The sequence below is a fragment of the Globicephala melas genome, chromosome 2 (genome assembly GCF_963455315.2).
Source record: "Globicephala melas chromosome 2, mGloMel1.2, whole genome shotgun sequence".
NCBI classification, from domain to species: Eukaryota; Metazoa; Chordata; class Mammalia; order Artiodactyla; family Delphinidae; genus Globicephala; species Globicephala melas.
Window position 1 is genome coordinate 77,020,297 of NC_083315.2, and position 27,596 is coordinate 77,047,892.

General features: G+C 39.6%; 1 protein-coding gene across 2 annotated transcripts in view; it reads right to left on the reverse strand.

Moving 5' to 3' along the window:
* Positions 1 to 27,596, reverse strand: part of TEX9 (testis expressed 9) — a 216,290-nt gene that overhangs the window by 11,942 nt on the left and 176,752 nt on the right. For both annotated transcript variants that reach the window (XM_060294225.1, XM_030878773.2), the window contains one exon: positions 14,895 to 15,029. In XM_060294225.1, the coding sequence (XP_060150208.1) occupies positions 14,895 to 15,029 (135 nt within the window). The remainder of the gene's footprint in view (positions 1 to 14,894; positions 15,030 to 27,596) is intronic.

The following is a 27,596-nucleotide window of genomic DNA, read 5'->3' on the forward strand; positions in this document are numbered from 1 at the left end:
AGAAATAATTTAACCAAGGATGTGAAAGATCTATACACTGAAAACTTTAAGAAATTGATGAAAGAAATCAGATAAGGCACAAATAAGTTGAAAGGTATCCTGTGTTCATGGATTGGAAGAATTAATATTTTTTAAATGTCAGTACTACCAAAGCCACCTATAGATTCAATGCAATCCCCATCAAGATTCTGAAGAAATTTTAAACAGAATTAGGAAAAAAAATCCTGAATTTATATGGAATCACAGAAGACCCCAATAGCCAAAGTAATCCTGAGACAGAACAAAGCAAGAGGCATCACACTTGCCAATTTCAAGCTACATTATAAAGCTGTAGTAATCAAAATTTGTATGGTACTAGCATAAAATCAGAAACATAGACCACTGGAACAGAATCAAGAGCCCAGAAACAAACCCCAGCATGTACAGTCAACTAATATTTGACAAAGAAGCCAAGAATACTCAGTGGGGAAAGGACAGTCTCTTCAGTAAATGGTGCTGGGAAAATTTGATATTCACATGTAAAAAGAATGAAACTAGTCCTATATTACATCACTCACAAAAATGAACTGAAAATGGAATAGAAACTTATATGTAAGACTAGAAACCATAAAACTCCTAGAAGAAAACACAGGATAAAGCACCTTGACATTGGTCTTGGTAATGACCTTTTTGGATGTGATACCTAAATCAGAACTTACAAAATGAAAAATAAACAGGTGGGACTATGTCAAAGTAAAAAGCTTCTGCACAGCAAAAAAAAAATGATCAACAAAATGAAAAGGCAACCTACAGAATGGGAAAAATACTGTAAACCATATATCTGAAGAGGTTAATATTCAAAACATATAAAGAATTCATACAATTCAACATACAAAAAAGCAAATTATCCAATTTAAAAAATGAGCAAAGGACATGAATATACAATTTTCCAAAGATTTACAAATGGCCAACAGGTGCATAAAAAGGTGCTCAACATCTCTAATCATTTAGGAAATGCAAAATAAAACCACAATGAGGGGGCTTCCCTGGTGGCACAGTGGTTAAGAATCCGCCTGCCAATTCAGGGGACACGGGTTTGAGCCCTGGTTCGGGAAGATCCCACGTGCTACGGAGCAACTAAGCCCATGCACCACAACTACTGAGCCTGCAAGCCACAACTACTGAGCTCATGTGCCACAACTACTGAAGCCTGTGCACCTAGAGCCTGTGCTCTGCAACAAGAGAAGCCACCTCAATGAGAAGCCCACGCACTGCAATGAAGAGTAGCCCCCACTCGCCGCAACTGGAGAGAGCCCACGCACAGCAACGGAGAACCAATGCAGGCAAAAATTTTAAAAAAATAAATAGGTTTTAAAAAAAAAAAAACCCCAATGAGGTATCACCTCATGACTGTTTGAATGGCTATCATAAAAAACACAGAACAAGAGATAACACATGATGGTGATGATGTGGAGGAAAAGGAACACTTGTGCACTGTTGATAAGATTGTACATTATATTCCAATCACTATGGAAAACAGTTTAGAGGTTCCTCAGAAATTAAAAATATAACTACCATATATCCAGCAATTCCACCACTGAGAATATATCCAAAGGAAACAAAAATACTTTGTCAAATAAATATCTGCACCCCAATGTTCACAGCAGCAGCATTTGCAATAGCCAAGACATAGAAACAACCTAAGTGTCCAGTGACAGATGAATGGATAAATAAGTTGTGGGATATATACACAATGGAATATTGTTTAGCTATAAAAAAGAAGGAAATCCTGCCATTAACATCATGGATGGGCTTTTGAAGGCATTATCTAAGTGAAATAAGTCAGAGAAAGTCAAATACTGTATGATCTCACTTATGTGTAGAATCTAAAACAACAAAAACAAAAAAATAAACTCACAGAAAAAGAGATAAGATTTGTGGTAACCAGAGGCAGAGGGTGGTGGGAGGGTGGGATTGGATGACGGTGGTCGAAATGTATAAACTTCCTGCTATAAGACAAAAAGTACTAGGTATATAATATACAACTTGATGACTAGAGTTAACACTGCTCTATGGTATATTTAAAAGTTAAGAGAGTAGATCCTAAGAGTTCTCATCATCAGAAAAAAACCATTTTTTTCTTTTTCTTTTTGTATACATATGAGATGATGGATATTAACTAAACATTATGGTAATCATTTCACAAAATGTGTAAGTCAAATCATCATGTTATACATCTTAAACTTATAGAATGTTGTATGTCAATTGTATCTCAATAAAACTGGAAAAAGGATATCAAGATGGCAAATAAGCACATGAATATGCTCAACATCACTAGTCATTAGGGAAATACAAATTAAAATCATAATATGAAATACCACTAGGCACTTATTAGAACAGCTAAAATATAAAAAACCGACCACAGTAAGTGTTGGTGAAGGTATGGAACAGCTGCAGCTTTTATACAGTGCTGTTGAGAATGTAAATTGGTAAAACCATTTTAGAAAACAGTTTGGCAGCTGAACGTACATGTAAAATACAACCCAGATAATTGACTCCTAGGTGTTTACTCAGGAGAAATGAAAACACATGTCCACACAAAGACTTACACGTGAATGTTCATGTGGGCTTTACTTGTAATAGCCAAAAAGTGGAAACAACCGTAATGTCCATCAACAGGTGGTATAATTTGGTAGATTTACACCATGTGTAAAATTATTAAAAGTGAACTACTGTCACATGCAGTAACGTGGATGAATCTCAAAATATTTTACTGAGTGAAAGAAGTTACACTTTTAAAAAATATGAAATTCTAGAAAATATAAATGAGTTATCTGAAGATAGGGGTTGGGAGAAAGGCATGATTATAAAGGGTCACAAGGAAACTTTTGGGAGTGATAGATATATTTATTATCTCTATTGTGGTGATTTATCATAGGTACACACATAGTCACAAATCATCAAATTTTACACACTTTAAATATGGGCAGGTTTATTATATGTCAATTATACCACAATAAATGTGATAAAATAGAAATAAAAATACATACACTTAAAGATAGGCAAATAAAAAATTGTGAGACAGCTAAAGTATCATTTTGAGGAAAATTTTAGTTTTAAATGCTGTATTGGAAAAGAAGGTTGAAATATCAATGATCTAAGTCTTCAATTTAAGAAACTGAAAAGATTGCAAATTAAAAAGCAAAGCAGGGCTTCCCGGGTGGTGCAGTGGTTGGGAATCTGCCTTCCAGTGCAGGGGACACAGGTTTGAGCCCTGGTCTGGAAGATCCCACATGCCGTGGAGCAACTAAGCCCATGAGCCACAACTACTGAGCCTGTGTTCTAGAGCCCACAAGCCACAACTACTGAGCCCACGCACTGCATCTACTGAAGCCCATGCACCCTTGAGCCCGTGCTCCGCAATGAGAAGCCACTGCAATGAGAAGCACGCACACCGCAAAGAAGAGTAGCCCCCGCTCGCTGCAACTAAAGAAAGCTCATGCGCAGCAACGAAGACCCAACACAACCAAAAATAATATATAACAATAAATAAATTTATTTAAAAATATGAATATCAATAAATATATTTAAAAAAGCAAAGTAGACAAAATTGTATAAGGAGAATTCAGTGAAAATAGAAAACAGACAATAGAAAAAATTTTTAAAAAGTTGAAAAGATTAACTGATAACTGGTTAGCAAGACTGATCAAGAAAAAAAACCTGACAACGTGGATCAATCTCAACATTATTGTGTAGTGAAGGAAGCCAGTCCCAAAGGAGTACATTCTATGCAGTTCCATTTACATGAAAGTCAAGAACACAAATATCAGAACATCCTCCACTTAGGAGGATGGAGTACTTAAAAAGAGAATATAAGGGAACTTTCTGGGGGTGATGAAAATATTCTATCTATTGACTGAAGTGGTGGTTACACAGATGTATGAGCCCAAACTCACTAAATTATAGATGTACTGGGTTGGCCAAAAAGTTCATTCGTTTTTTTCCGTAGGATGGCTCTAATAACACTTAGTTGTCTTTAACTTCATTCAAAACAATTTTTTGTTAGATTGTGACAGCTGTCATATCAGCGTGCATTTAAAAAAACACATCAAAATTGGTGAATTTTTTTTTTTTTTTTCCAGTATGCGGGCCTCTCACTGTTGTGGCCTCTCCCGTTGCAGAGCACAGGCTCCGGACGCACAGGCCCAGCAGCCATGGCTCACGGGCCCAGCCGCTCCACGGCATGTGGGATCTTCCTGGACCGGGGCACGAACCTGCGTCCCCTGCATCGGCAGGCGTGGACTCTCAACCACTGCGCCACCAGGGAAGCCCCTGCATCATTCTGTATAAGAGACTTGAGCACCCGTGGACACTGAGAGACGACTGTACTTCCAGATGCATGTCTGATCATGGCATCATCTCCTGTCATCTTTTTCAAAATAACAGTGCAGTGGCTTTACACTGCCCTTTGGATAAAATCCATAATACTTAACATGGCCTGAAGGCCTAGATGGTTTGGCCTCTCCCTGTGTTTGAAGCCTCCCTTTGCAACATCCCCTTCACATCCATCCCTGCCTTTCATTACCCTGTCTTCTTTCTTGCTGCAGAGCCCTTTTTTTACATGCTATTCCTTCTGCCCACAATCTCTCCCCTGATATATAACTCCTGTATGTTTTTCAGATCTTAGCTTAGGATTACATTTTTTAAAATTCATTCACTGATCTGGTTACCTGCTCAAAGCACCATGTACCCTCCTTCATGGCATTCATCACAGTTGCACCTTAATTTTGCTTGATGTTTTGTCTAAATAACATCTAACTTCTCCACTGTAAGGTGCATGACTACAAGGACCATACTTATTTTTTATCACCTTTATATCTCCAGCCTCTAGTAAAGATCTGACAGGTACATAGCAGGTCCTCATAAGTATTTATAAATGAATTAATGAAGAATTAGAAATTATCTGTTCCTAAATGAAGTAACATGTAGTTGGTGACATATTTTAAATGAACTTCAAGCAACCATCTAATCAAATGCGCAGTTAAACCATCACAGGGTTGTCTTTCATCATTCCTCCCTTCAGTGTGTTTCAGAGGCAATTATTATGTTCCAGGCACTCAGGCATAGGAGTGAAAGAGACAGGGTTCCTGCACTAATGCAGCATCTGGTTTAAGTTGACTGACTTTTCAAAAGTTACTCTAAACCAGTTTACTTGTTTCCTAAGCTCTGTGCAGAATGAGTTTATCATTATTTTTAAAATAAATCTTTAACTTTCTGATGACTGTGAGACAATATTGTTCTATTTTATGGAAACCTTACTATTTCTTACACATATAAACCTGAATAATTTTACTTGCCTACCTAACTATAATAATATGTCTAATCAGAAAGAGAATCAAGGTACAAAGAATTAAAATGGAAAAAAATATAACTACTCACAAAAGAAAAACTTATATACAGATTAGACTCCAAGGAAAATCTTACTGCGTATCTTGAAAACACCCCTCAAAGTTAGAAACAAGGCAAAATAATTTAAAAATCAAAAACTTAAGACACATACACATATTTTTTCAGAAATCTGAAACAATATACATGTAACAAGTACATTTAAGAACTCTGATCTCAAAATGTCTACTTGATAGTAAATACTTAAGAAACATATACAACAAAATGTCATCCCACTATGTTTAAATCGATCACCAAAATGCAGACCTAGGGTCAGAAGTTTGTCTTGAACACATCTAAGTTGTTTTTATAGTGTTGATGGTTTTGAACTGAGATGTTCACATACCAAGTCCTGATTACTTGAATTTGCAAAATGGCTGGCTAGAATAGGACAGTCATCTGTTGTCATGGAAATAAGTTTTTCTTTCTACTTCTCTAATGTATGTGCTAAAATAGAGCTCAAATCTGAAACCAGAATTAGCAAATACTGACATTTACATGATTATTACATTTTATTTTCTTCAAAATCCCTTTAGAATACACCAAAATTAGAAATAATACTCCAATAACATAATTACTGGCAAGTCTGTAAAGCTGACTTCCTAACTTGTTCATTAAATACATTCTATTAATAATTCCCAGTCATCATACTATGGATGGCTCTTGAATGTTAACACAGTCTGATCATACAGCATAAACTATCACACAGACAATATCTTAAAACTCTGGGCTTCCCTGGTGGCACGGTGGTTGACAGTCCGCCTGCCGATGCAGGGGACACAGGTTCGTGCCCCAGCCTGGGAGGATCCCACATGCCGCGGACAGGCTGGGCCCGTGAGCCATGGCCGCTGAGCCTGCACGTCCGGAGTCTGTGCTCCGCAACGGGAGAGGCCACAACAGTGAGAGGCCCGCGTACCGCAAAAAAAAAAGAAAAAGAAAAAGAAAAAAAAAACTCTGTAGTCACTGTAATATATTTGCCTCTGTTAAAAATATTGTACTTACCAAGATTGATTTAGTTCTATGTCCTGTTAAGTGTTACTAATTTAATCCAAAATGTATCATCTGTGCATGTAAGGAGGGTGACACCTAAATCCATCATCCAAGGCACTGTTAAATAACTAAGTATTGTCCTAATGGAGTGTCACTTTCAGGTTGACACAAACCCCAAAACTAATAGCCAGTATTTATAGAGTGTACAAAAGGCTTTCACACCCATTGATATTTGAGTCTTCATTTATTCAACAGATATTTCAGGAACTGAGTGTTAATTCTACACCAATCACTGGCTAGATGCTAGAGACACAATGGTGATCCTTATAATAACTCCATAACAGTGGTTAACAAAATGTCATCTCAGAATCACTAGCATCAGCATCAGCTGGTAACTTGTTAAACCCGCATATTTGGACTTTCCAAGATGGTGGAGGAGTAGGAGGACGTGGAGTTCATCTCTCCCCACAAAGGCATCAAGAATACATTTAGAAATAGAAAAATTCTCATAGAGCACCTGCTGAACCCTAGCAGAGGACCTCAGACACCTAAAAGGACAAGAAAGATCCCTATATAACTGGGTAGGACAAAAGAAAGAAGGAAAAAGGAAGAGGAGAGGAAGCAGGACGGGACGGTCTGTGCCACAGTCCTGTGCACCTCAGCCTGAGACAGGTTTCTGCTGGTGGCTGGAATGTGGGGTTTGGAGAGCAAACCTGGGGAGGGGACTGCTGTTGGGTGTGAGAAGACAGCCAGAGGGGACGGGAGTAAGGAGCTCCACAACCAGGAATGCTCGTGGAGGAAGCCTGGACCTCCACAGAGGCAAAGAACCATTGTTGAGTGATGCGCAAAGGGCGGGGCGGCCATTACAGCCTCTCCCGTCATGCACCAGCCCCTGCATCCATGGGCACTAAGGAGGGCTCCCGCTGGAGCTGGCTCTCATGGCTCTGCTATTGCCTCCTCCACCCCTTCCCTCAGCCTGGGGGCCCCACTCACCTGATCGCTGCCTGATGGGCTCACATGTTCCAATCCCTACCCCAGCACCCTCCCGCCTGGGGAGCCTGCTCACCCCGATCACCACCACGGTTCCTTCCTGCCTGATGGGCTCTTGTGCTCCGACAACCTCTGGAGCAGACTCTGGTGGGAGGAACACACAGAGGTGTGAAACCACAGCTGAACCCCAGGGGCCATGTGACTAAGGAAGAAGAGCTGAAATCTCTCCTCATGGCTGCGTGAACTGCGGAGTTACACCTCCGCTGATGGCTTCCTAAATTCAGTGCCTGCAAAACATCTGAAAGGACAAGTGCTCCAGCAGGTGGGTCGAGTCTGGCTTTAGCAGCTGTGGGCTTTGTGGGCACGTACATGCAGAGGTTGGGCCAGGCCAGAGTCTCAGCTGCTTCCATAGCTCCACAGCAGGTCCAGGTGCACGACTACTGTAGTCCTGGGATCTGACTTCAGTCAAGCTGTGCCAGTGGCCTGGTGAAAACAACGTCTGAGAGTCACCAGAGCCAACTGCCGGCATACCCACAGTTAAGGTGGGACCAAGATCAGTGCCAACAACAGTGTACTTTGTGAGCCCGCACAATGGGCGAAAGGGGACAGAACAGAGCACATTCATGGTGAACAGCTCCAGAGGAGGAATACTCAGTGGCTTATCTCCCAGTGGGAGTGCTCCATTCCCACCTACCTCACACCACAGTACAGAAACACAGCTAAGAAACAGATCTGGGGCCTCTACTCTAACAACCAGGGATCAGACTCCACCCCTGACAGGACACTGACAACCACAGAGCAAAGGGAGGCCCCACTCAATATCCAGGGCAGGCTCTGGTCACCACAACACCAGTCAAACCTCCTATCAAGGGGATAATGGCACAAGCCTCTGGACAAACCTCACCCACTAGGTGAGACAGACACCAGAAGCAAGAGGAACTACAATCCTGCAGCCTGCAGAAAGGAGACCACACATACAGTAAGTTAGACAAATTGAAAAGACAAAGAAATATGTTGCAGATGAAGGAGGAAGACAGAAACCTACAAGAACAATTAAATAAAGAGGAGACAGGCAATCTACCTAAAGAAAAATTCAGAGTAATGATAGTAAACATGATCCAAGATCTTGGAAAAAGAATGGAGGCACAGATAGGGAAGATACAAGAAATGTTTAACAAAGACCTAGAAGAACTAAAGAACAAAAAACCAGAGATGAACAGTACAATAATTGAAATGAAAATAGACTAGAAGGAATCAATAGCAGAATAACTGAGGCAGAAGAACAAATAAGTGACCTGGAAGACAGAATGGTAGAAATCTCTGCTGCAGAACAGAATAAAGAAAAAGAATGAAAAGAAATGAGGACAGTCTCAGAGACCTCTGGGACAACATTAAACGCACCAACATTCTAATTATAGGAGTCCCAGAGGAAGAAGAAAAAGAGAAAGGGCCTGAGAAAATATTTGAAGAGATTATAGTGGAAAACTTCCCTAACATGGGAAAGGAAATAGTCACCCAAGTCCAGGAAATGCAGAGAGTCCCATACAGGATAAATCCAAGGAGGAACACGCTGAGACACAAATTAATCAAGCTAACAAAAATTAAATACAAAGAAAAAATATTAAAAGAAACAAGGGAAAAGGAACAAATAACATACAAGGTAATCCCCATAAGGTTATCAGCTGATTTTTCAGCAGAAACTCTGCAGGCCAGAAGGGAGTGGCAGGATATACTTAAAGTGATGAAAGAGAAAAACCTACAACCAAGAATACACTATTAGGTGGGGCTGAAATGAGAACCCAGCAAGGTTCTCATTCAGATTCAACAGAGAAATCAAAAGCTTTACAGACAAGCAAAAGCTAAGAGAATTCAGTACCACCAAACCAGCTTTACAACAAATGAACTTCTAAACTCCTAAAGGAACTTCTCTAGGTGGGGGGTGGATGGGGGAAGAGGTCACAACTAGAAACAAGAAAATCAAAAATGCGAAAGCTCACTGGTAAAGCCAAACATACAGTAAAGGCAGGAAATCATCCATACACAAATATGATATCAAATCCAGCAACCGTGAGAAAAGTACAGATGCAGAAAATGGGAATAGCATTTGAAATTAAGAGACCAGCAACTTAAAACAGCCTTGTATATATAAAGACTGCTTTATCAAAGCCTCATAGGACGTGCAAACCTGAAAATTACAATAGATAAACACACAAAAAAGAAAAAGCAACCCAACACAACACTAAAGATGGTCATCAAACCACAAAAGAAAACAACAAAGGAGTAAGGGAAGAAAAAAGACCCACAAAAACGAACCCATGACAATTAAGAAAATGGCAATAGGAACATACATATTGATAATTACCTAAAGTGTAAATAGATTAAATGCTCCAACCAAAACACACAGACTGCGTGAATGGATACAAAAACAAGACCCATATCTATGCTGTCTACAAGAGACCCACCTCAGACCTAGGGATACTTACAGACTGAAAGTGAGGGGATGGAAAAAGATACTCCATGCGAATGGAAATCAAAACAAAGCTGCAACAGCAATACTTATATGTGACAAAATAGACCTTATAACTGTTACAAGACAAGGAAGGATGTTACATAATGATCAAGGGATCAATCCAAGACGAATTTACAATTGCATATTTAAGTACACAATTGTAAATATATATGCAACCAACATAGGAGCACCTCAATATATAAGGCAAATGCTTACAGCCATAAAAGGAGAAATTGATAGTAACACAACCATAGAGGGGGACTTTAACACCTCTCTTACACAATGGACAGATCACTGAGACAGAAAATTAATAAGTAAACAGAAGTATTAAATGACACATTAGACCAGATAGACTTAATTGATATTTATAGGACATCCCATCCAAAAGCAGCAGAATACACTTTCTTCTCAAATGCACATGGTACATTCTCCAGGACAGATCACATCTTGGGTCACAAATCAAGCCTTGGTAAATTTAAGAAAACTGAAATCATATCAAGCATCTTTTCCAACCACAAAGCTATGAGATTAGAAATAAATTACAGGCAAAAAACCCTGTAAAAAACACAAACACATGGAAGCTAAACAATATGTTACTAAATAACCAATGGATCACTAAAAAAATCAAAAAGGAAATTAAAAAAATACCTAGAGACAAATGACAACAAAAAGATGAGAATCCAAAACCTAAGGGATGCAGCAAAAGCATTTCTAAGAGGGAAGTTTATAGCAATACACTCCTACCTCAAGAAACAACAAAAATCTCAAACAACCAAACCTTATGCCTAAAGCAACGAGAGAAAGAAGAATAAACAAAACCTAAAGTTAACAGAAGGAAAGAAAACATAAACATCAGAGCAGAAATAAATGAAATAGAGATGAAGAAAACAAATAGCAAAGATCAATAAAACTAAAAGTCGGTTCCTTTAGAAGATAAAATTGATAAACCTTTAGCCAGACCCATCAAGGAAAAAAAGGGAGAGGGCTCAAATCAATAAAATTAGATATGAAAACGGAGAAGTTACAATGGACACCACAGAAATACAAAGGATCGTAAGAGACTACTACAAGCAACTATATGCCAATAAAATGGACAACCTGGAAGAAATGGACAAATTCTTAGAAATGCACAACCTTCCAAGACTGAACCAGGAAGAAATAGAAAATATGAACAGACCAATCACAAGTACTGAAATTGAAACTGTGATTAAAAATCTTCCAACAAACAAAAGCCCAGGACCAGATGGCTTCACAGGCAAATTCTATCAAACGTTTAGAGAAGAGTTAACACCTAGTCTTCTGAAACTCTTCCAAAAAATTGCAGAGAAAGGAAACACTCTCAAGGTCATTCTATGAGGCAAGGGCACCGTCACCCTGACACCAAAACCAGACAAAGGTATCACAAAAAAAGAAAATTACAGGCAAATATCACTGATGAAAATAAATGCAAAAATCCTCAAACAAATACTAGCAAACTGAATCCAACAACACATTAAAAGGATCATACACCATGATCAAGTGGGATTTATCCCAGGGATGCAAGGATTTTGCAATAACAGAAATCAAACAATCTGATACATCACATCAACAAACTGAATAGGGACTTCCCTGGCAGTCCAGTGAAGACTAGTTAAGCAGGGTTAAGACTCCTTGCTCCCAACGCAGGGGGCTGGGTTCGATCCCTGGTCAGGGAATTAGATCCTGCATGCTGCAACTAAGTATCCTGCATGTCGCAACAGATGCCGCATACGGCAATAAAGATCCTGCATGCTGCAACTAAGACCCTGCGCAGCCAAATAAATAGATTAATATTAAAGAAAAAACAAATTGAAGAATAAAACCACATGATCATCTCAATAGATGCAGAAAAAGCTTTTGTCAAAATTCAACACCCAATTATGATAAAGAATCTCCAGAAAGCGGGCAGAGGGAACACACCTCAACATCATAAAGGCCATACATGACAAACCCACAGCAAACATCATTCTCAATGGTAAAAAACTGAAAGCAGTTCCTCTAGGATCAGGAACAAGACAAGGATGTTCACTCTCCCTACTATAATTCAACATAGTTTTGGAAGTCCTAGCCGCGCAATCAGAGAAGAAAAAGGAATAGAAGGAATCCAAATTGGAAAAGAAGAAGTAAAACTGTCACTGTTTGCAGATGACATGATACTACACATAGAAAATGCTAAAGATGCTACCAGAAAACTACTAGAGCTCATCAATGCATCGGTAAAATTGCAGGATAGAAAATTAATACACAGGAATCTCTTGCATTCCTATACAATAACAATGAAAGATCAGAAACAGAAATCAAGGAAACAATCCCACTTACCACGGCATCAAAAAGAATAAAATACCTAGGAATAAGCCTACCCAAGGAGACAAAAGACCTTTCCTTGAAAACTATGAGATGCTGATGAAAGAAATAAAAGATGACACAAACAGATGGAGAGATATACCATGTTGTTGGATTGGAAGAATCAACATTGTGAAAATGACTCTACTACCCAAAGCAATCTACAGATTTCATACAATCCCTACCAAGTTACCAATGGCATTTTTCAAAGAACTAGAACAAAATATTTTACAATTTTTATGGAAACACAAAAGACCACAAATAGCCAAAGCAATCTTGAGAAAGAAAAAAGGAGCTGGAGGAATCAGGCTCCCTGACTTGAGACTATACTACCAAGCCACAATAATCAAAACAGTATGGTACCGGCACAAAAACAGAAATACAGATCAATGGACCACGATAGAAAGTCCAGAGACAGACCCACACAGCTATGGTCACCCAATCTATGACAAAGAAGGCAAGAATATACAATGGAGTAAAGACAGTCTCTTCAGTAAGTGGTGCTGGTAAAACTGGACAGCTACATGTAAAAGAATGAAATTAGAACACTCCCTACCACCATACACTAAAATAAACTCAAAATGGATTAAAGACATAAATGTAAGGCAGATACTATAAAAACTCCTAGAGGAAAACATAGGCAGAACACTCTCTGACATAAAGCGTAGCAAGATCTTTTTCAATCCACCTCCAAGAGTAATGAAAATGAAAATAAAAATAAATAAACGGTACCTAGTTAAACTTAAAAGCTTTTGCACAGCAAAGGAAACCATAAACAAAAGACAACCCTCAGAATGGGAGAAAATATTTGCCAATGAGGCAATTGACAAGGGATTAATCTCCAAAATATACAAACAGCTCATGTAGCTCAATATCAAAAAACCAAACAACCCAATCAAAAAATGGGTGGAAGGGCTTCCCTGGTGGCGCAGTGGTTGGGAGTCTGCCTGCCGATGCAGGGGACACGGGTTCGTGCCCCGGTCTGGGAAGATCTCACATGCCGCAGAGTGGCTGGGCCCGTGAGCCATGGCCGCTGAGCCTGCGCATCTGGAGCCTGTGCTCCGCAACGGGAGAGGCCACAACAGTGAGAGGCCCGCGTACCACAAAAAGAAAAAAAAAAAAAGGGTGGAAGATCTAAATAGACATTTCTCCAAAGAAGACATACAGATGGCCCAGAGGCACATGAAAAGATGCTCAACGTCACTAATTATTAGAGAAATGCAAGTCAAAACTACAGTGAGGTATCACCTCACACCAGTCAGAATGGCCATCATCAAAAAGTCTACAAACAATAAATGAGGAGAGGGTGTGGAGAAAAGGGAACCCTCCTGCACTGTTGGTGGGAATGTAAATTGATACAGACACTATGAAGAACAGTATGGAGGTTCCTTAAAAAACTAAAAATTCAGGTACTATATGATCCAGCAATCCCATTCCTGGGCACATATCTGGAGAAAACCATAATCTGAAAAGATACATGCACCCCAATGTTCACTGCAGCACTATTTACAATAACCAGGACATGGATGCAACCTAAATGTCCATCAACAGTGGAATGGATAAAGAAGACGTGGTGTGTATATATATATGTGTACACACACACACACACACACGCACACACACACGATGGAATATTACTCAGCCATAAAAAAGAACAATATAGTGCCATTTGCAGCAACATGGATGGACCTAGAGATCGTCATAGTGAGTGAAGTAAGTCAAACAGAGAAAGACAAATACCACATGATATTGCTTATATGTGGAATCTAAGAAAAGGGTACAAATGAACTTATCTACAATACAGAAATAGAGTCACAGATCTAGAAAACAAACATGGTTACCAGAGGGTAAAGGGGGGAGGGATAAACTGGAAGGTTGGAATTGACATACACACAGTACTGTATAGCACAGGGAACTCTACTCAATTCTCTGTAATGGCCTATATGGGAATAGAATCTAAAAAAGAATGGATATATATATATATATATATATGTATAACTGATTCATTTCGCTGTAGAACAGAAACTAACACAACACTGTAAATCAACTACACTCCAATAAAAATTTAAAAAAAACAAAAAACAAAAAAACCTGCACATTCTCAAGTCTCACCCCAAATCTACTGAATAAGAAAATCTGTGGGTGGGACCCAGGAATCTATGTTTAAATAAACCCTCCAGGTGATTCTGATATATGCTCAAGTTTGAGAACCACTGCCCTATAAAATAGCCCCTTGCATTATATATTAGAAAATTGAGGCTCAGAGAGGGATAGAACAGACTTGAGATTCAAAACAGACTTTTCCCCACCATTATTTATTCCAAGAGATTAGAAAGGTGTCTGGCATATAAGATGGGCACACAATAAAGATCTGTTGGATGAAAAAATGAATGAATTCTCCAAAGAGTTGTGCTATCACCCAAGTATGGCACTAGTCCAAGCAATATAATTCTAACTTATTGGAAATGTACATATTGCTAATAAGGATATTTCTTCTGAAAAGAGGTGTGTTTACCGTGACATCAAGAATTATAATTTAAAAACTATCACTTTCGAGTCTTGCCTAAAAGAGAAAGTTACCAAAGGTGATCACTACCCAAATTATTCAGTTTTTCCATACCTTGTTATTTTGCTTTAGTTTACTTAACTCCAGTTTATACTTTTCTGCTTCTTCTAGAGCTCTATTCAAGCGAACTTCCATGGCACTTTGACTAGCGGCAGCTTGTTTTTGCAGTCTTCTTTTATTCTCTAATTCCTGTACAGTAAGAGAGATATGTAGAACATTTATAAACATATCATAAGTTCTTTCTATTATTCTGAAACGTTTTCCATTTCCATATTCCTTGCTTTCTCCTAAACTGTATACACACACACACGGCCAGAGACTGAACACTGAGTGACAGAGGTTTCAGGGCATTCTCACTCTGAACTGGTTTTAGGAAAATATATCCTTAAAGATGTAGTCACAAATTAGGCTTCCAAATTGCTTTTTGTTTGGAATTTTCTGCCTTTTTATTGATCCCAAGAGTCAGTATACATGTCTTCTACATTTACTTTATAAACAACATTTTATAATCATGGTTCTTCTCTTGGGAACCTCCTAAAACACCAATGTAAGACATAAATTCTCTCATAAATACTGTGTTTGTGTAAACCTGATGAAATATATCACTTAAAAATATTTGTTAAATACAGAGCATTCTATTGTACATTAGCAATATAGGAAAATCCCAATTCTGAGCAAAAACAACAGATTCTATGGATATTTTCCATATCTTGGTGTGGGTTTAGACCTGCATTTCTGCAAATATTCTAGAGTTGCTGTTGCAGAGTCTACAGGCCACAAAGGAAGAAACATGAACATACAGGATAAGCTCCAAACTCCATCACAATCTGGTACCATAATCTCATCTCCTCCCACAAATGTTACCTTCAGCTACAAGAGCAGTACTTGCTTGGATCTCTCCCAAACAGCCATGATATTTCCTGCAACTATTCATCCTTCAAGACTCAGGGCTATACACTGGGGTTTTACCTTCTCCCAGAAGCCTTCCCTCACTGTCTTCCTCACTCTCCTCCCAGGTTGAATTAAGTACCCTTTCTTCAGAGCTTCTATAGCACCTTGATATACATATATCATAGAACCTGCTTGTGTGGAACCGAAACTATCCATTTACTTCATTTCCCCCACTATATTGTAAGCTCCTTAAGGATAGAACTACTTTAATTTCTATATTTCCAGCACTTCAGCAGCATATAAAAGGCACTAGTGACATGTTTACTGAACTGAATTTATTTTGTAATATTTAACTTACTCTTCTTTGCATGTCCTACAATGCCTGGTACAGAGCATTATACAAAGCAGACACTCTCAGTAAATATCATGGAATTGAAATGATGCAGTTAACAACGTAGTTGTCTGTTTTCTTCTTTTACAATTTTTTCTCCTGGCTGTATCACTATGTTTTATTTGAACACTGATCTCCCTGGCTCTCAGTAATTAAGGGGAAAACAAAACAAAACAAAACACATGCTGCTCTTTATGCAGGTTTCTACACAAATCAAACTGTGCCTGGATACCATCTGCTCTCACCAGCCTTCTTCACAGCTTTGTGGGTGGTAGCTACACTAAGAGCAGCCTGATTTCTCTCACTGTTCACACGGAAAAGGCAGAGACTCTCATTAGCTACCAAGGCACAATTCTTGCTGCCTCATTTCAGCCTCTTCTCATAAGAATATGGAAATGAATCTTTGCCCTTCTCTTTCCTGCTAGTGGCTCTGTAACCTACTTCATAGAAAAAAGAAAACCTTTCTTTACCACATGATGTTCCCCTACTGCTGAATCAATACTGCCCCACTTCTTGGGAAAAAGTGAAAAAGAAAAAGGATAGTCAGAAGAATAGTAAAGTAGGAAATAAAATTTTCCTATGCGAGAAAATCCATTAAGAAAGGGATAATCTTAACAAAAACTTGAAAACACTTCTGTTTTCAATCATACTTAAGTACTTTTTACAAAGTGCAGACAAGATACCAATATTGAGTAGTTTTAGGATGAAAACTCTCTCCTAAAGCAAATCTATTATTACCTCCCAAATTAAGAAGTTTACAGGTTGCTAGAGAAAATTTTTATGAAAAATCTCGTCTTGAATTTCACATTAGTTTTAAAAGAAAAAGCTGGACAGCTTAAAGAAAATCAAGTCTAAGTTTAAAACTCAAATACTAAGAGATCTAAGAAGAAATAATTTGTGATTCTCCCATAATTTTTAAAGCATTCATAAAGTACTGGGATAGTGCGAGAAAGAGGCATGCATCAGTAACAGTACAAAACAAATGTAGCAAATGCTTAAAGAGTAACAAAAACAACCATAGTATTTCTGATGAGGAGAAATCAGATGAGGACAAATAAATGATCAGATAAGGTTCTAGAAACAAGTGGCTGAGGTTCAAAAAGCAATAAACTTGGAATCAAAAAATCTGCCAGCTGTGGTAGATTCAGTTTCTACATCTGAAATTGGGAGTAGTAATATCTATGTCTAATAGGTTTTACTTATTCAACACATTTATCAAGCACTTACTACGTTGCCAGGTACTATTCTACATGATGGGCACATGACAATTAACCAAAGTTCTCCTCTAGTAAAGCTTGCACTCTAGAGGAAGAGACAGATGATAAACACATACATACATACACACTCGTATGTAACATCTGACAGTGATAAGGGCTATGAAGAAAAAGAAAGGGAATTCCCTGGCAGTCCAGTGGTTAGGACTCTGTGCTTCCACTGCTGGGCTTGGTTCGATCCCTAGTCAGGGAACTAAGATCCCACAAGCCGTGCAGTGAAGCACCACCAACCCCTCTAAAAAAAAGGAAGAAGGAAAAAAAAGAGGACAGAGCAACGGGGAGGGACATAATTATTTAAAATACAGTGGTTAGGGAAAGGCTTCCAAATGAGGGAATGATTCATGTATAGATCTGGAGGAACAAAGAAGACAAAGACCCTGAGGCTGGAATGCCTTTAATATATTCAAAGATCACCTACATGGTCAGTGTGGCTTCAGCTCACTGACACAGGCAGTGTTAGGTCTCGAGATTGCAGAAACACCCAGGGTGACCTTAGGTGGACCTTGTAAACCCTGCCTCATAGTTTGGATTTTATTCTGAATGACATGGGAAGTCTTTGGAGGGTTTTTAGTCGATGTGTGTGTGTGTGTGTGTGTGTGTGTGTGTGTGTGTTATCCTAAGTTTTTTTAAGGATTGCAGTTAAGCCAACATGGGTTTCAACTATGTGGGTCCACTTACACGCAGAAATTTTTCAATAGTAAATACTACAGTAATACAGGATCCACAGTTGGTTGAATCTGCGGATGTGGAACCACAGGTACATAGGAACTGGGGATACAGAGGGCCGACTATATATGGGGATTTTAGATTGTTCAGAGGATCGGCGCCCCTAGACCCCAGGCTGCTCAAGGGTCAACTGTACTCTAGCTACTGTGGTATTGCTACTGAGTGTAGGAAATCTAGGAGGTCATTAGAATAGTATAAGTGAAACACAGTAGCTTGGGCTTGGGTGGGAGTAATGAGTTTTTGAGAAGTAGTTAATTCCATGTATTTTGAAAACAGAATTGGCAGGACTCATTGATGGATTGGATGATGGTGTGAGGAAAGAGAAGGATCAAGATGACTCTTGGATTTTGGCCTAAATAACTCAATGTTTTTCCTGAGAGGGAGAAAAGGAGAAGGTCTGCAGAGAGCAGGGAAGCAAGAGCTCCCTCTTTAGGACATAGGATGTTTAACATACCAAGTACTGATATCAAGTGGGAAGCAAGATGTTAATAAGAGTCTGGAGCTCAAAGAAAGATCCGAGCAAGAAGTAGAAATGTGAGAGTGAACAACATATAGATGGTACATAAAGCCATGGAAATGAATGAGTGCATCTCAGAATTGGATGTAGACAGCACAGAGCCAAGGACTGAGCCTTGGACACTTCAACATAGAAAGGTCAGGAAAACAAGGAAGAAAATCACGAGTGTGATGCTCCAGAAGCCAAATCAAGTGTTTCAAGGAGGGAGAAATCAACTATGTCAAATGTTGCTGAGCTATAAATTACTATGAGGAATAATAACTGACTAGAACTGGCAATGTGGCTTACTAGTGACCTTGTTAAGAATGGTTTCAGAGGCAGAGTAGAGATAGAAGCCTAACTGTTGTAGTTTCAAGAGAATGGCAAATGAGGAATAGAAAAATTGAGTAGAGACAACTATTTTAAGAAGCTTTGCTATAAAGGAGAGTAATGATACAGGGCAAGAGGTACATATGAGATCTATGGAGGTTTTAAAATATATATATTGGAGATCTATGGCATGTCTGTATGCTAATGCAAATAATTTCATAGATAGAGTAAATGTGATTTTTGCAAGAGAATGGAAAACAGGATAATTGTAGGAGCAAAGTCCTTGAGTAAGACAGACTATGGGATCCAGTGCACAGTGAGGTGATCAGCTTTAGACAGAAGAGATAGTAATCCATGGTAATGAGGGGGAAAGAAGAGTAGATGGGTACAAAGGCCAAGAGACTGATGTAAAATTTACTGTTTTCTTAGTAAAATAGGGAGAAGTTTTGAACTGAGAATGGTAATGTTGGAAGAGGTATTGGAAACATGAGGAGAAAAAATAACCTGTTTAATAATCAACTCTGAAAGTGGGAGAGGGGACTACCTTCTCAGAAAGTAGGAGAGGAAAATAGCATTACACTTGATATTTGTAAATAAGTTAAAGTAGGACCAATCCACTTGGTTGTGTATTTTTGTCCAGCCATACAGACAAGCAGTATGGGGGAAATTAGGTTGGGTTTTGCCACGCACTACACTGGCAGGGAAATTAAGAATATATTCAATGGATAATTAAGTTGTGTACCATGGAACCTAAGCTGGAAAAGAAGGAAATAAAGAATATGGGGGAAGGGGTAGAGCTATGTAATAAAATATATAAAAATGAGAATATACAACTCTTATATGTATATGATAGATATACAATATTAAACAAAGATAAGGTACATTCATATAATGATTTTGCAGGATAAATACAGGCAAAAATGAAAAAAGCTTTGTTTACAATATAAGGAAATGAAGAAGGTGAGAAAAAGCTTTTGAAGAGTTTTTACTATGAAAGCAGAAAAGAACAAAGCAGCTTTAGGAAATGACACAGAGATCAATTTTATCTGGAGCAAGATAACAAGAGGGCAGACATTTTTTTTAAAAAGGTGAGTTACTGATGTTAATATGAGTGCTAATATGACAAATCCATGGTCAGAGAAACTTGTGGAGTGCACCAATAACTTTAACTTAACCAAAACAAAAGTGAGATTAAGTCTTCCGGCCATGAAGAAATAATAAACACGTAACACAAAAATGCACTGTAAACAACTAGAAAAAATGATTAAGATATGTTTAATAACTGTTTAGAAATACTGGAAAACAGTAGGGTTGTGATTCCTGAGAAAAGGGAAAATCAGAACAAGTCCTACAATCACCCCAGCATTCTTCTGGGAAGCAATATCCACACTGAGGCTACAGGGAAGAGAAAATACAAACAGAGCCCAGAGGTCCACTGAGTTGAGGAAACAGAACACAGCTGGAGGAGACAGGCAGCTGGGAATTTGTGTGAAGGTTCAAGTAAGGAGGAACTACACTAGGAGAGAGCTTCACGAATCTACACAGGAAATCCCTTGAGTCTATTAGGCTACACCTAAATACATGAAAATTCAAGAAGGCCAGATAAAGCACAATTAGGGAGCTGTAAATAGAACAATTCCCATAGCTCACACAGGGCAGGAAGACATCTGAGGTCTAATCACCCAGAATGACAATCCTCAGTGATCATCAGGGACATTCAGTGGAGATCCTGAAAGGTCTCTTTAGGGGAAGACTTAAGGATAGAGCTGAACTATTCCTGAAGGCTGCTCTAGACACACTCTAGCAAAACTTAAAAACAGGTCTCAAAGTGATTAAACTGGCAAATAACTACCTGTCAAAATTCAACACTGTCTTCAAAAAGCACACTAAAGAGAAATGCTCAACAATATAATATTCAGTGTCTAGCATTTGGTAAAAAATCACTAACCAAGTCAAGAAGCAGGAAAATGTAACCGATATCCAGGATAAAAAGAATCAGTCAATACAAACAAACCCATAAATGAGAAATATAATGCGTACAGTGAACAAGGCTGTCAAAACAGCTATTTTAATTATACATAAGTGATTAAAGCAAAACATTAATATAATGAGAAAATAAGCTGAAGCTATAAAGGAGAATCAAATGGAACTTCTATAGATGTATAATATATCAAAATGAACATCTCTCTGCTTAAGAATAGGGGCATACTAGACACTACAAAGAAAAGATCAGTAACCTACTGAAGACATAGCAATAGAATCTATCCAAATAAAGAACATAAGAAAAAAGGCTGAAAACAGCTCATCAGTAACCTAATATCACTGATATTATCAATGTGAAAATATCAAGTAGTCTAACAGAAGTATAATTGGACTCTCAGGTGGGGGAGGGAGATAGGGAGTACAGGAAAAATATTTGAAGAAATAATGATCAAAATTTTCCAAATTTGATGAAAACAATAAACCCACAGATTCAAAAAGCTCAACAAACTTCAGGCAGAATAAATACACTCCCCACACAAAACTGAGAAAGCACATAATTATGAAATTGCTGAAAACCACTAACAAAGAGAATGTCTTAAAAGCAGAGAAAAAAGACACATTACATACAAAAGTAGAAAGAGAAGAATTATGTGGACTTTTAGTCAGAAACTATACAACACAGAAGACAAAGGGAGGACATCTTTAAACTAACAAAAGAAAACAAAAATAGTCAACTGACAATTCTATACCTAGTGAAAAATACCCTTCAAAAATTAAAGGACTCAAAAACACATGAGTGCATACAAAACTGGTGAAATCTGAATAATGTCTGTGGATTGTACCAATGTCAGTTTCCTGGTTTTAACACTGGACTATAGTTATGTTAGATGTTACCTTTGAGGGAAACTGAAGGATACACAGGACCTCTCTAGAGGTACTATTTTTTTTTTTTTTTTTTTTTGCGGTACGCGGGCCTCTCACTGTTGTGGCCTCTCCCGTTGCGGAGCACAGGCTCCGGACGCGCAGGCTCAGAGGCCATGGCTCACGGGCCCGGCCACTCTGCGGCGTGTGGGATCTTCCCGGACCGGGGCACGAACCCACGTCCCCTGCATCGGCAGGCGGACTCTCAACCACTGCGCCACCAGGGAAGCCCTAGAGGTACTATTTTTGCAACTTCATGTGAATTGATAATCATTTCAAAATAAAAAGGTTTTTTTAAGTAAGGAAAATACTCTTTTTCAGAGAAACAAAAACAGAGAATTAGTGACTAGCAAACTGGTACCACAAAAATTGAAAGGGTAGGTATATCAAGCAGAAGTATGGAAAACAGATCTAAAGAATGAAGAATACAAGAAATGGCAAATATCTTCATCTCTTTAAAATATAACTGTTTAAAGAAAAAAATATTGTGTGATGTATGACCTTTAAAAATAAAGGTATGACCACAAACGAAGCAGATGGAGTATGAGAGTGTTATATTATACATGAAATAGTATAACATGATTTAAAGGTAGACTGTGATATGTTAAATATGTATATTGTAAACCTTAAATCTAAGACTAGATACAGCTAACAGTGGAGGGAAAAAATGGAATACTAAAAAATATTCAATTCAAAGGAGGAAAAAGTAACAAAGTTAACAGTTGGGAAAAACAGAAAACAAATAGGAAGATAGTAGGTTTAAATCCAAACATCAAAAACTGCATTAATGTAAATGGACTGAACATTCCAGTAAGAGACAAAGACTGTCAGAGTGGATAGAGAAGCAAAAACCAATTATATGGGTTCTATAACAAACCCATTTTCAGTACAGAGACAGATTAAAAGTAAAAAGATGATAAAAGAGAGTCAAGATGGTGGAGGAGTAGGAAGACGTGGAGTTCATCTCTCCCCACAGAGGCATCGAGAATACATTTACAAATGGAATGATTCTCACAGAGCACCAGCTGAACACTAGCAGAAGAACTCAGTCACCTAAAAGGACAAGAAAGATCCCCACATAACCAGGTAGGATGAAAGAAAGAAGAGAAAAGGAAGAGGAGAGGAAGTGGGACAGGACCTGCGCCCGAGAGGGGCGGTGCTGAAGGAAAGGAGGGGTTATCACATCCAGGGAAGCCCCCTTACTGGTGAGGAGATCAGATGGGACAGAAGGGGAGCCTTGGGGGCTATCAGAGGAGAGCACAGCAACCGATCTGTGGCAGGCAGGACAGAGTGAGACCTACACAGAGGGTCCATGCCACAGCCCTGCATGCCCTGCCTGAGACATGTGTCCACTGGTGTGGACAGGGGTTGGGTGCTGGAATGTGGGGTTTGAAAAGCAAACTTGGGGAGAGGACTGCTGTTGGCTGCGAGGAGGCAGCCTGAGAGGACAGGAGTGAGGAAATCCACAACTGGGAATGCTTGTGGAAGAAGTGCAGACCTCCACAGAAGCGAAGAGCCACTGTTGAGTGACACACAAGGGGCGGGGCCATTTGCAGCCTCTCTCCCCACGTGCCAGCTCCTGCCTCCCCATGCACTAGGAAGGGCCCCCGCTGGCGCTGGCTCTCTTGAGCCTGCAGCTGCTGGATCCCCTGTGTGCCCTGTCCCCACCAGGGCTCCAGTGACCCCAGCTGCCACCACCTCCATGCCCCTCCTCACCAGGGCGGACTCGTGTACTCCGGAGCAGCCTCGGAAACAGACCCCTGTGGGTGGCCCACATGCAGAGGTGGAGCTGAAACCACAGCTGAGCCCCAGGGGCTGTGCAACTAATGAAGAAAAGCTGAAATCTCTCCTCGCAGCTGGGCAAACCATAAATTGACACCACTGCGACTGACTGTAAACTCAGTGGCTACGGAACATCTAAATGGACGACGAGCGCTCCCGCAGCCAAGACAGGTCTACCTTTAGCTGCTGTAGACTATGCAGGCACATACTCATGGGGGTCGGGCCAGGCCAGAGTCTGAGTTGCCCCCAGAGCACCCACCGAGGGTCCAGATCCATGATTACTGCAAACCTGGGACCTGACTTCAGTGGATCTACACTGGTGGTCTGGTGGAAACAACGTCTGAGAGACACCAGGCCAACTGCCGGCATACCCACAGTTAAGGTGGAGCTGAGAGCAGCGCCAACAACAGTGTAATATGACAGCTTGAACAACAGGTGAAAGGTGACATAACAGAGCACACCACAGGTGAACAGCTCCAGAGGAGGAATACTCAGTGGCTTCCCTCCCAATGTGAGTGCTCCAATCCCTCCAACCTCACACCACAGACCAGAAACACAGCTAAGAAACAGATCTGGGGTCTCTAATCCAACAACTTTGGAGCAGACCCCACTTCTGACACGGCAGTGACAACCACAGAGCAAAGGGCAGGCTCTGCTCAATATCCAGTGCAGGTTCTGGTCACCACAACATCAGTCACACCTCCTATAAAGGGGACAATGGCCAACATACAGCGAGGAAAGAGGTGGCAGACATCCATACTAAAAACAGCCCTCACACCAAAAAATATTAAAAAACGCAGGCTACACAGGGATGTTCCCACATAAAATGGCCCTACAAGATAGTCTGAGGGTCTGGCATTTGGCAGAAGAACTGCCCAGAGCATTTAGGCTTCAACGCCAGCAGTGCTTGAGTGCAGGAGCTCCACAGGGCTGGAGAAAAAAGAGATTCCACTCTTGGAGGGTGCACACAAGATCTCGTGTGCGCTGGGACCCAGCATAAAGCAGTATCTCCAAAGGAACATGGCTACACCTAGCTAGGGGTCTTTGAGGGTCTCCTGGAGGGGCAAAGGTCAACTATAGCTCACTGTGAGGGCAAGGACACTGACAGCAGACGCCGCAGGGATACTGATCAGAGTGAGCTCTCCTGAAGGTCCATGTTTTGGCACCATGACCCAGCCCTACCCCACAACCTGCAGGCTCCAGTGCTGGGAAGCCTCAGGCCAAACAACCATCAGGATAGGAACACAGCCCCACCCATCAGAAGAAAGGCTGCCTAAAGTCGTACTGAGCTCACAGCCACCTCAAAACACACCCCTTGACACGGCCCTGCACACCAGAGAGAAAAGACCCACCCAGCTCCACCCATCAAACGGCAGGCACCAGTCCCTCCCACCAGTAAGCTTGCAGGAGCCCCTGGGCCAACCTCACCCACCAGGGGACAGACACCAAAAGCAAGCAGAACTATGATCCTGCAGCCTGTGGAAAGGAGACCCCATACATAAAAAGTTAGAAAATGAAATGACAGAGAAATATGTTGCAAACGAAGGAACAAGATAAAAACCCACAAGAACAACTAAATGAAGAGGAGACAGGCAATCTACCTGAAAAAGAATTCAGAGTAATGATAGTAAGGATGATCCAAAATCTCGGAAAAAGAATGGAGGCACAGATCAAAAATATACAAGAAATGCTTAACAAAGAGCTAGAAGAGTTAAACAACAAACAGAGATGAACAATACAATAACTGAAATAAAAAATACACTAGAAGGAATCACAGGAGAATAATTGAGGAAGAAGAATGAATAAGTGACCTGGAAGACAGAATGGTGGAAATCACTGCCATAGAACAAAGAAAAAAGAATGAAAAGAAATGAGGACAGTATCAGAGACCTCTGGGACAATATTAAATGCACCAATATTTGCATTATAGGATTCCAGAAGGAGAAGAGAAAGAAAAAGGGTCTGAGAAAATATCTGAAGATATTATAGCTGAAACTTCCCTAACATGAGAATGTAAACAATCATTCAACTCCAGGAAGTGCAGATAATCACATACAAGATGAACCCAAGGAGGAACATGCTGAGACACATATGAATCAAACTGACAAAAATTAAAGACAAAGAAAAAATATTGAAAGTAACAAGAGAAAAGCAACATTTAACATACAAGAGAATTCCCATAAGATAACAATTGATTTTTCAGCAGAAACTGTGCAGGTCTGAAGGGAGTGGCACGATATACTTAAAGCAATGAAAGGGAAAAACCTACAACCAAGAATACACTACCCAGCAAGGTTCTCATTCAGATTCGACAGAGAAATCAAAAGCTTTACAGACAAGCAAAAGCTAAGAGAATTCAGCACCACCAAACCAGCTTTACAATAAATGCTAAAGGAACTTCTCTAGGGGGGAAAGAGACCAGCAACTTAAAACAACCTTATACATATATAGACTGCTATATCAAAACCTCATGGGAATAGCAAACCCAAAACTACAATAGATGCACACACAAAAAAGGAACAGAAACGTAAACACAACACTAAAGATGGTCATCAAACCACAAGAGAAAAGAACAAAAGAGGAAGGGAAGAAAAAATGACCTACGAAAACAAACCCACAGGGTTTCCCTGGTGGCACAGTGGCTGAGAGTCTGCCTGCCGATGCAGGGGACATGGGTTCGTGCCCCGGTCCGGGAAGATCCCACATGCCGCGGAGCAGCTAGGCCCGTGAGCCATGGCCGATGAACCTGCATGTCTGGAGCCTGTGCTCTGCAACGGGAGAGGCCACAACAGTGAGAGGCCCGCGTACTGCAAAAAAAACACACAAAAAAACAAAAAAACCCCACAACAATTAAGAAACTGGCAATAGGAACATATATATCGATAATTACCTTAAATGTAAATGGATTAAATGCTCCAACCAAAAGACACAGACTAGCTGAATACATACAAAAACAAGACCCGTAAACATGCTATCTATAAGAGACCCACTTCAACTCTAGGGAAACATACAGACTGAAAGTAAGGGGATGGAAAAAAGATATTCCAAGCAAATGGAAATCAAAAGAAAGCGGAAGTAGCAATACTCATATGAGACAAAATAGACTTTAAATTAAAGACTGTTACAAGAGACAAGGAAGGACACTACATAATGACCAAAGGATCAATCCAGGAAGAAAATATAACAATTGTAAATATCTATGCATTCAACATACGAGCACATCGATATACAAGGCAAATGCTAACAGCCTTAGAAGTGGAAATCGACAGTAACACATTCACAGTGGGGGACTTTAACACACCAGTTATACAAGTGGACAGATCATCCAGACAGAAAATTAATAAGGAAAACACAAGCCTTAAGTGACACATTAGACCAGATAGATTTAATTGATATTTATAGGTCATTCCATCCAAAAGCAGCAGAATACACTTCTTCTCAAGTACACATGGAACATTATCCAGGATAGAGCACATCATGGGCCACAAATCAAGCCGCGGTAAATTTAAGAAAACTGAAATCATATCAAGCATCTTTTCTGACCACAATGCTTTGAGATTAGAAATCAATTAGAGGAAAAAAACTGTAAAAAACACAAACACATGGATGCTAAACAATACGTTACTAAACAACCAATTGATCACTGAAAAAATCAAAAAGGAAATAAAAAATATCTAGAGGCAATGACAACGAAAACACAATAATCCAAAACCTATGGGACACAGCAAAAGCAGTTCTAAGAGGGAAGTTTATCACAATACAATCCTACCTCAGGAAACAAGAAAAATCTCAAATAAACCAACTAAAGCAACTAGAGAAAGAAGAACAAACAAAACCTAAAGTTAGTAAAAGGAAAATCAGAAAGATCAGAGCAGAAATCAATGAAACAGAAAGGAAAAAAAACAATAGCAAAGATCAATGAAACTAAAAGCTGGTTCTTTGAAAAGATAAACCAAATTGAT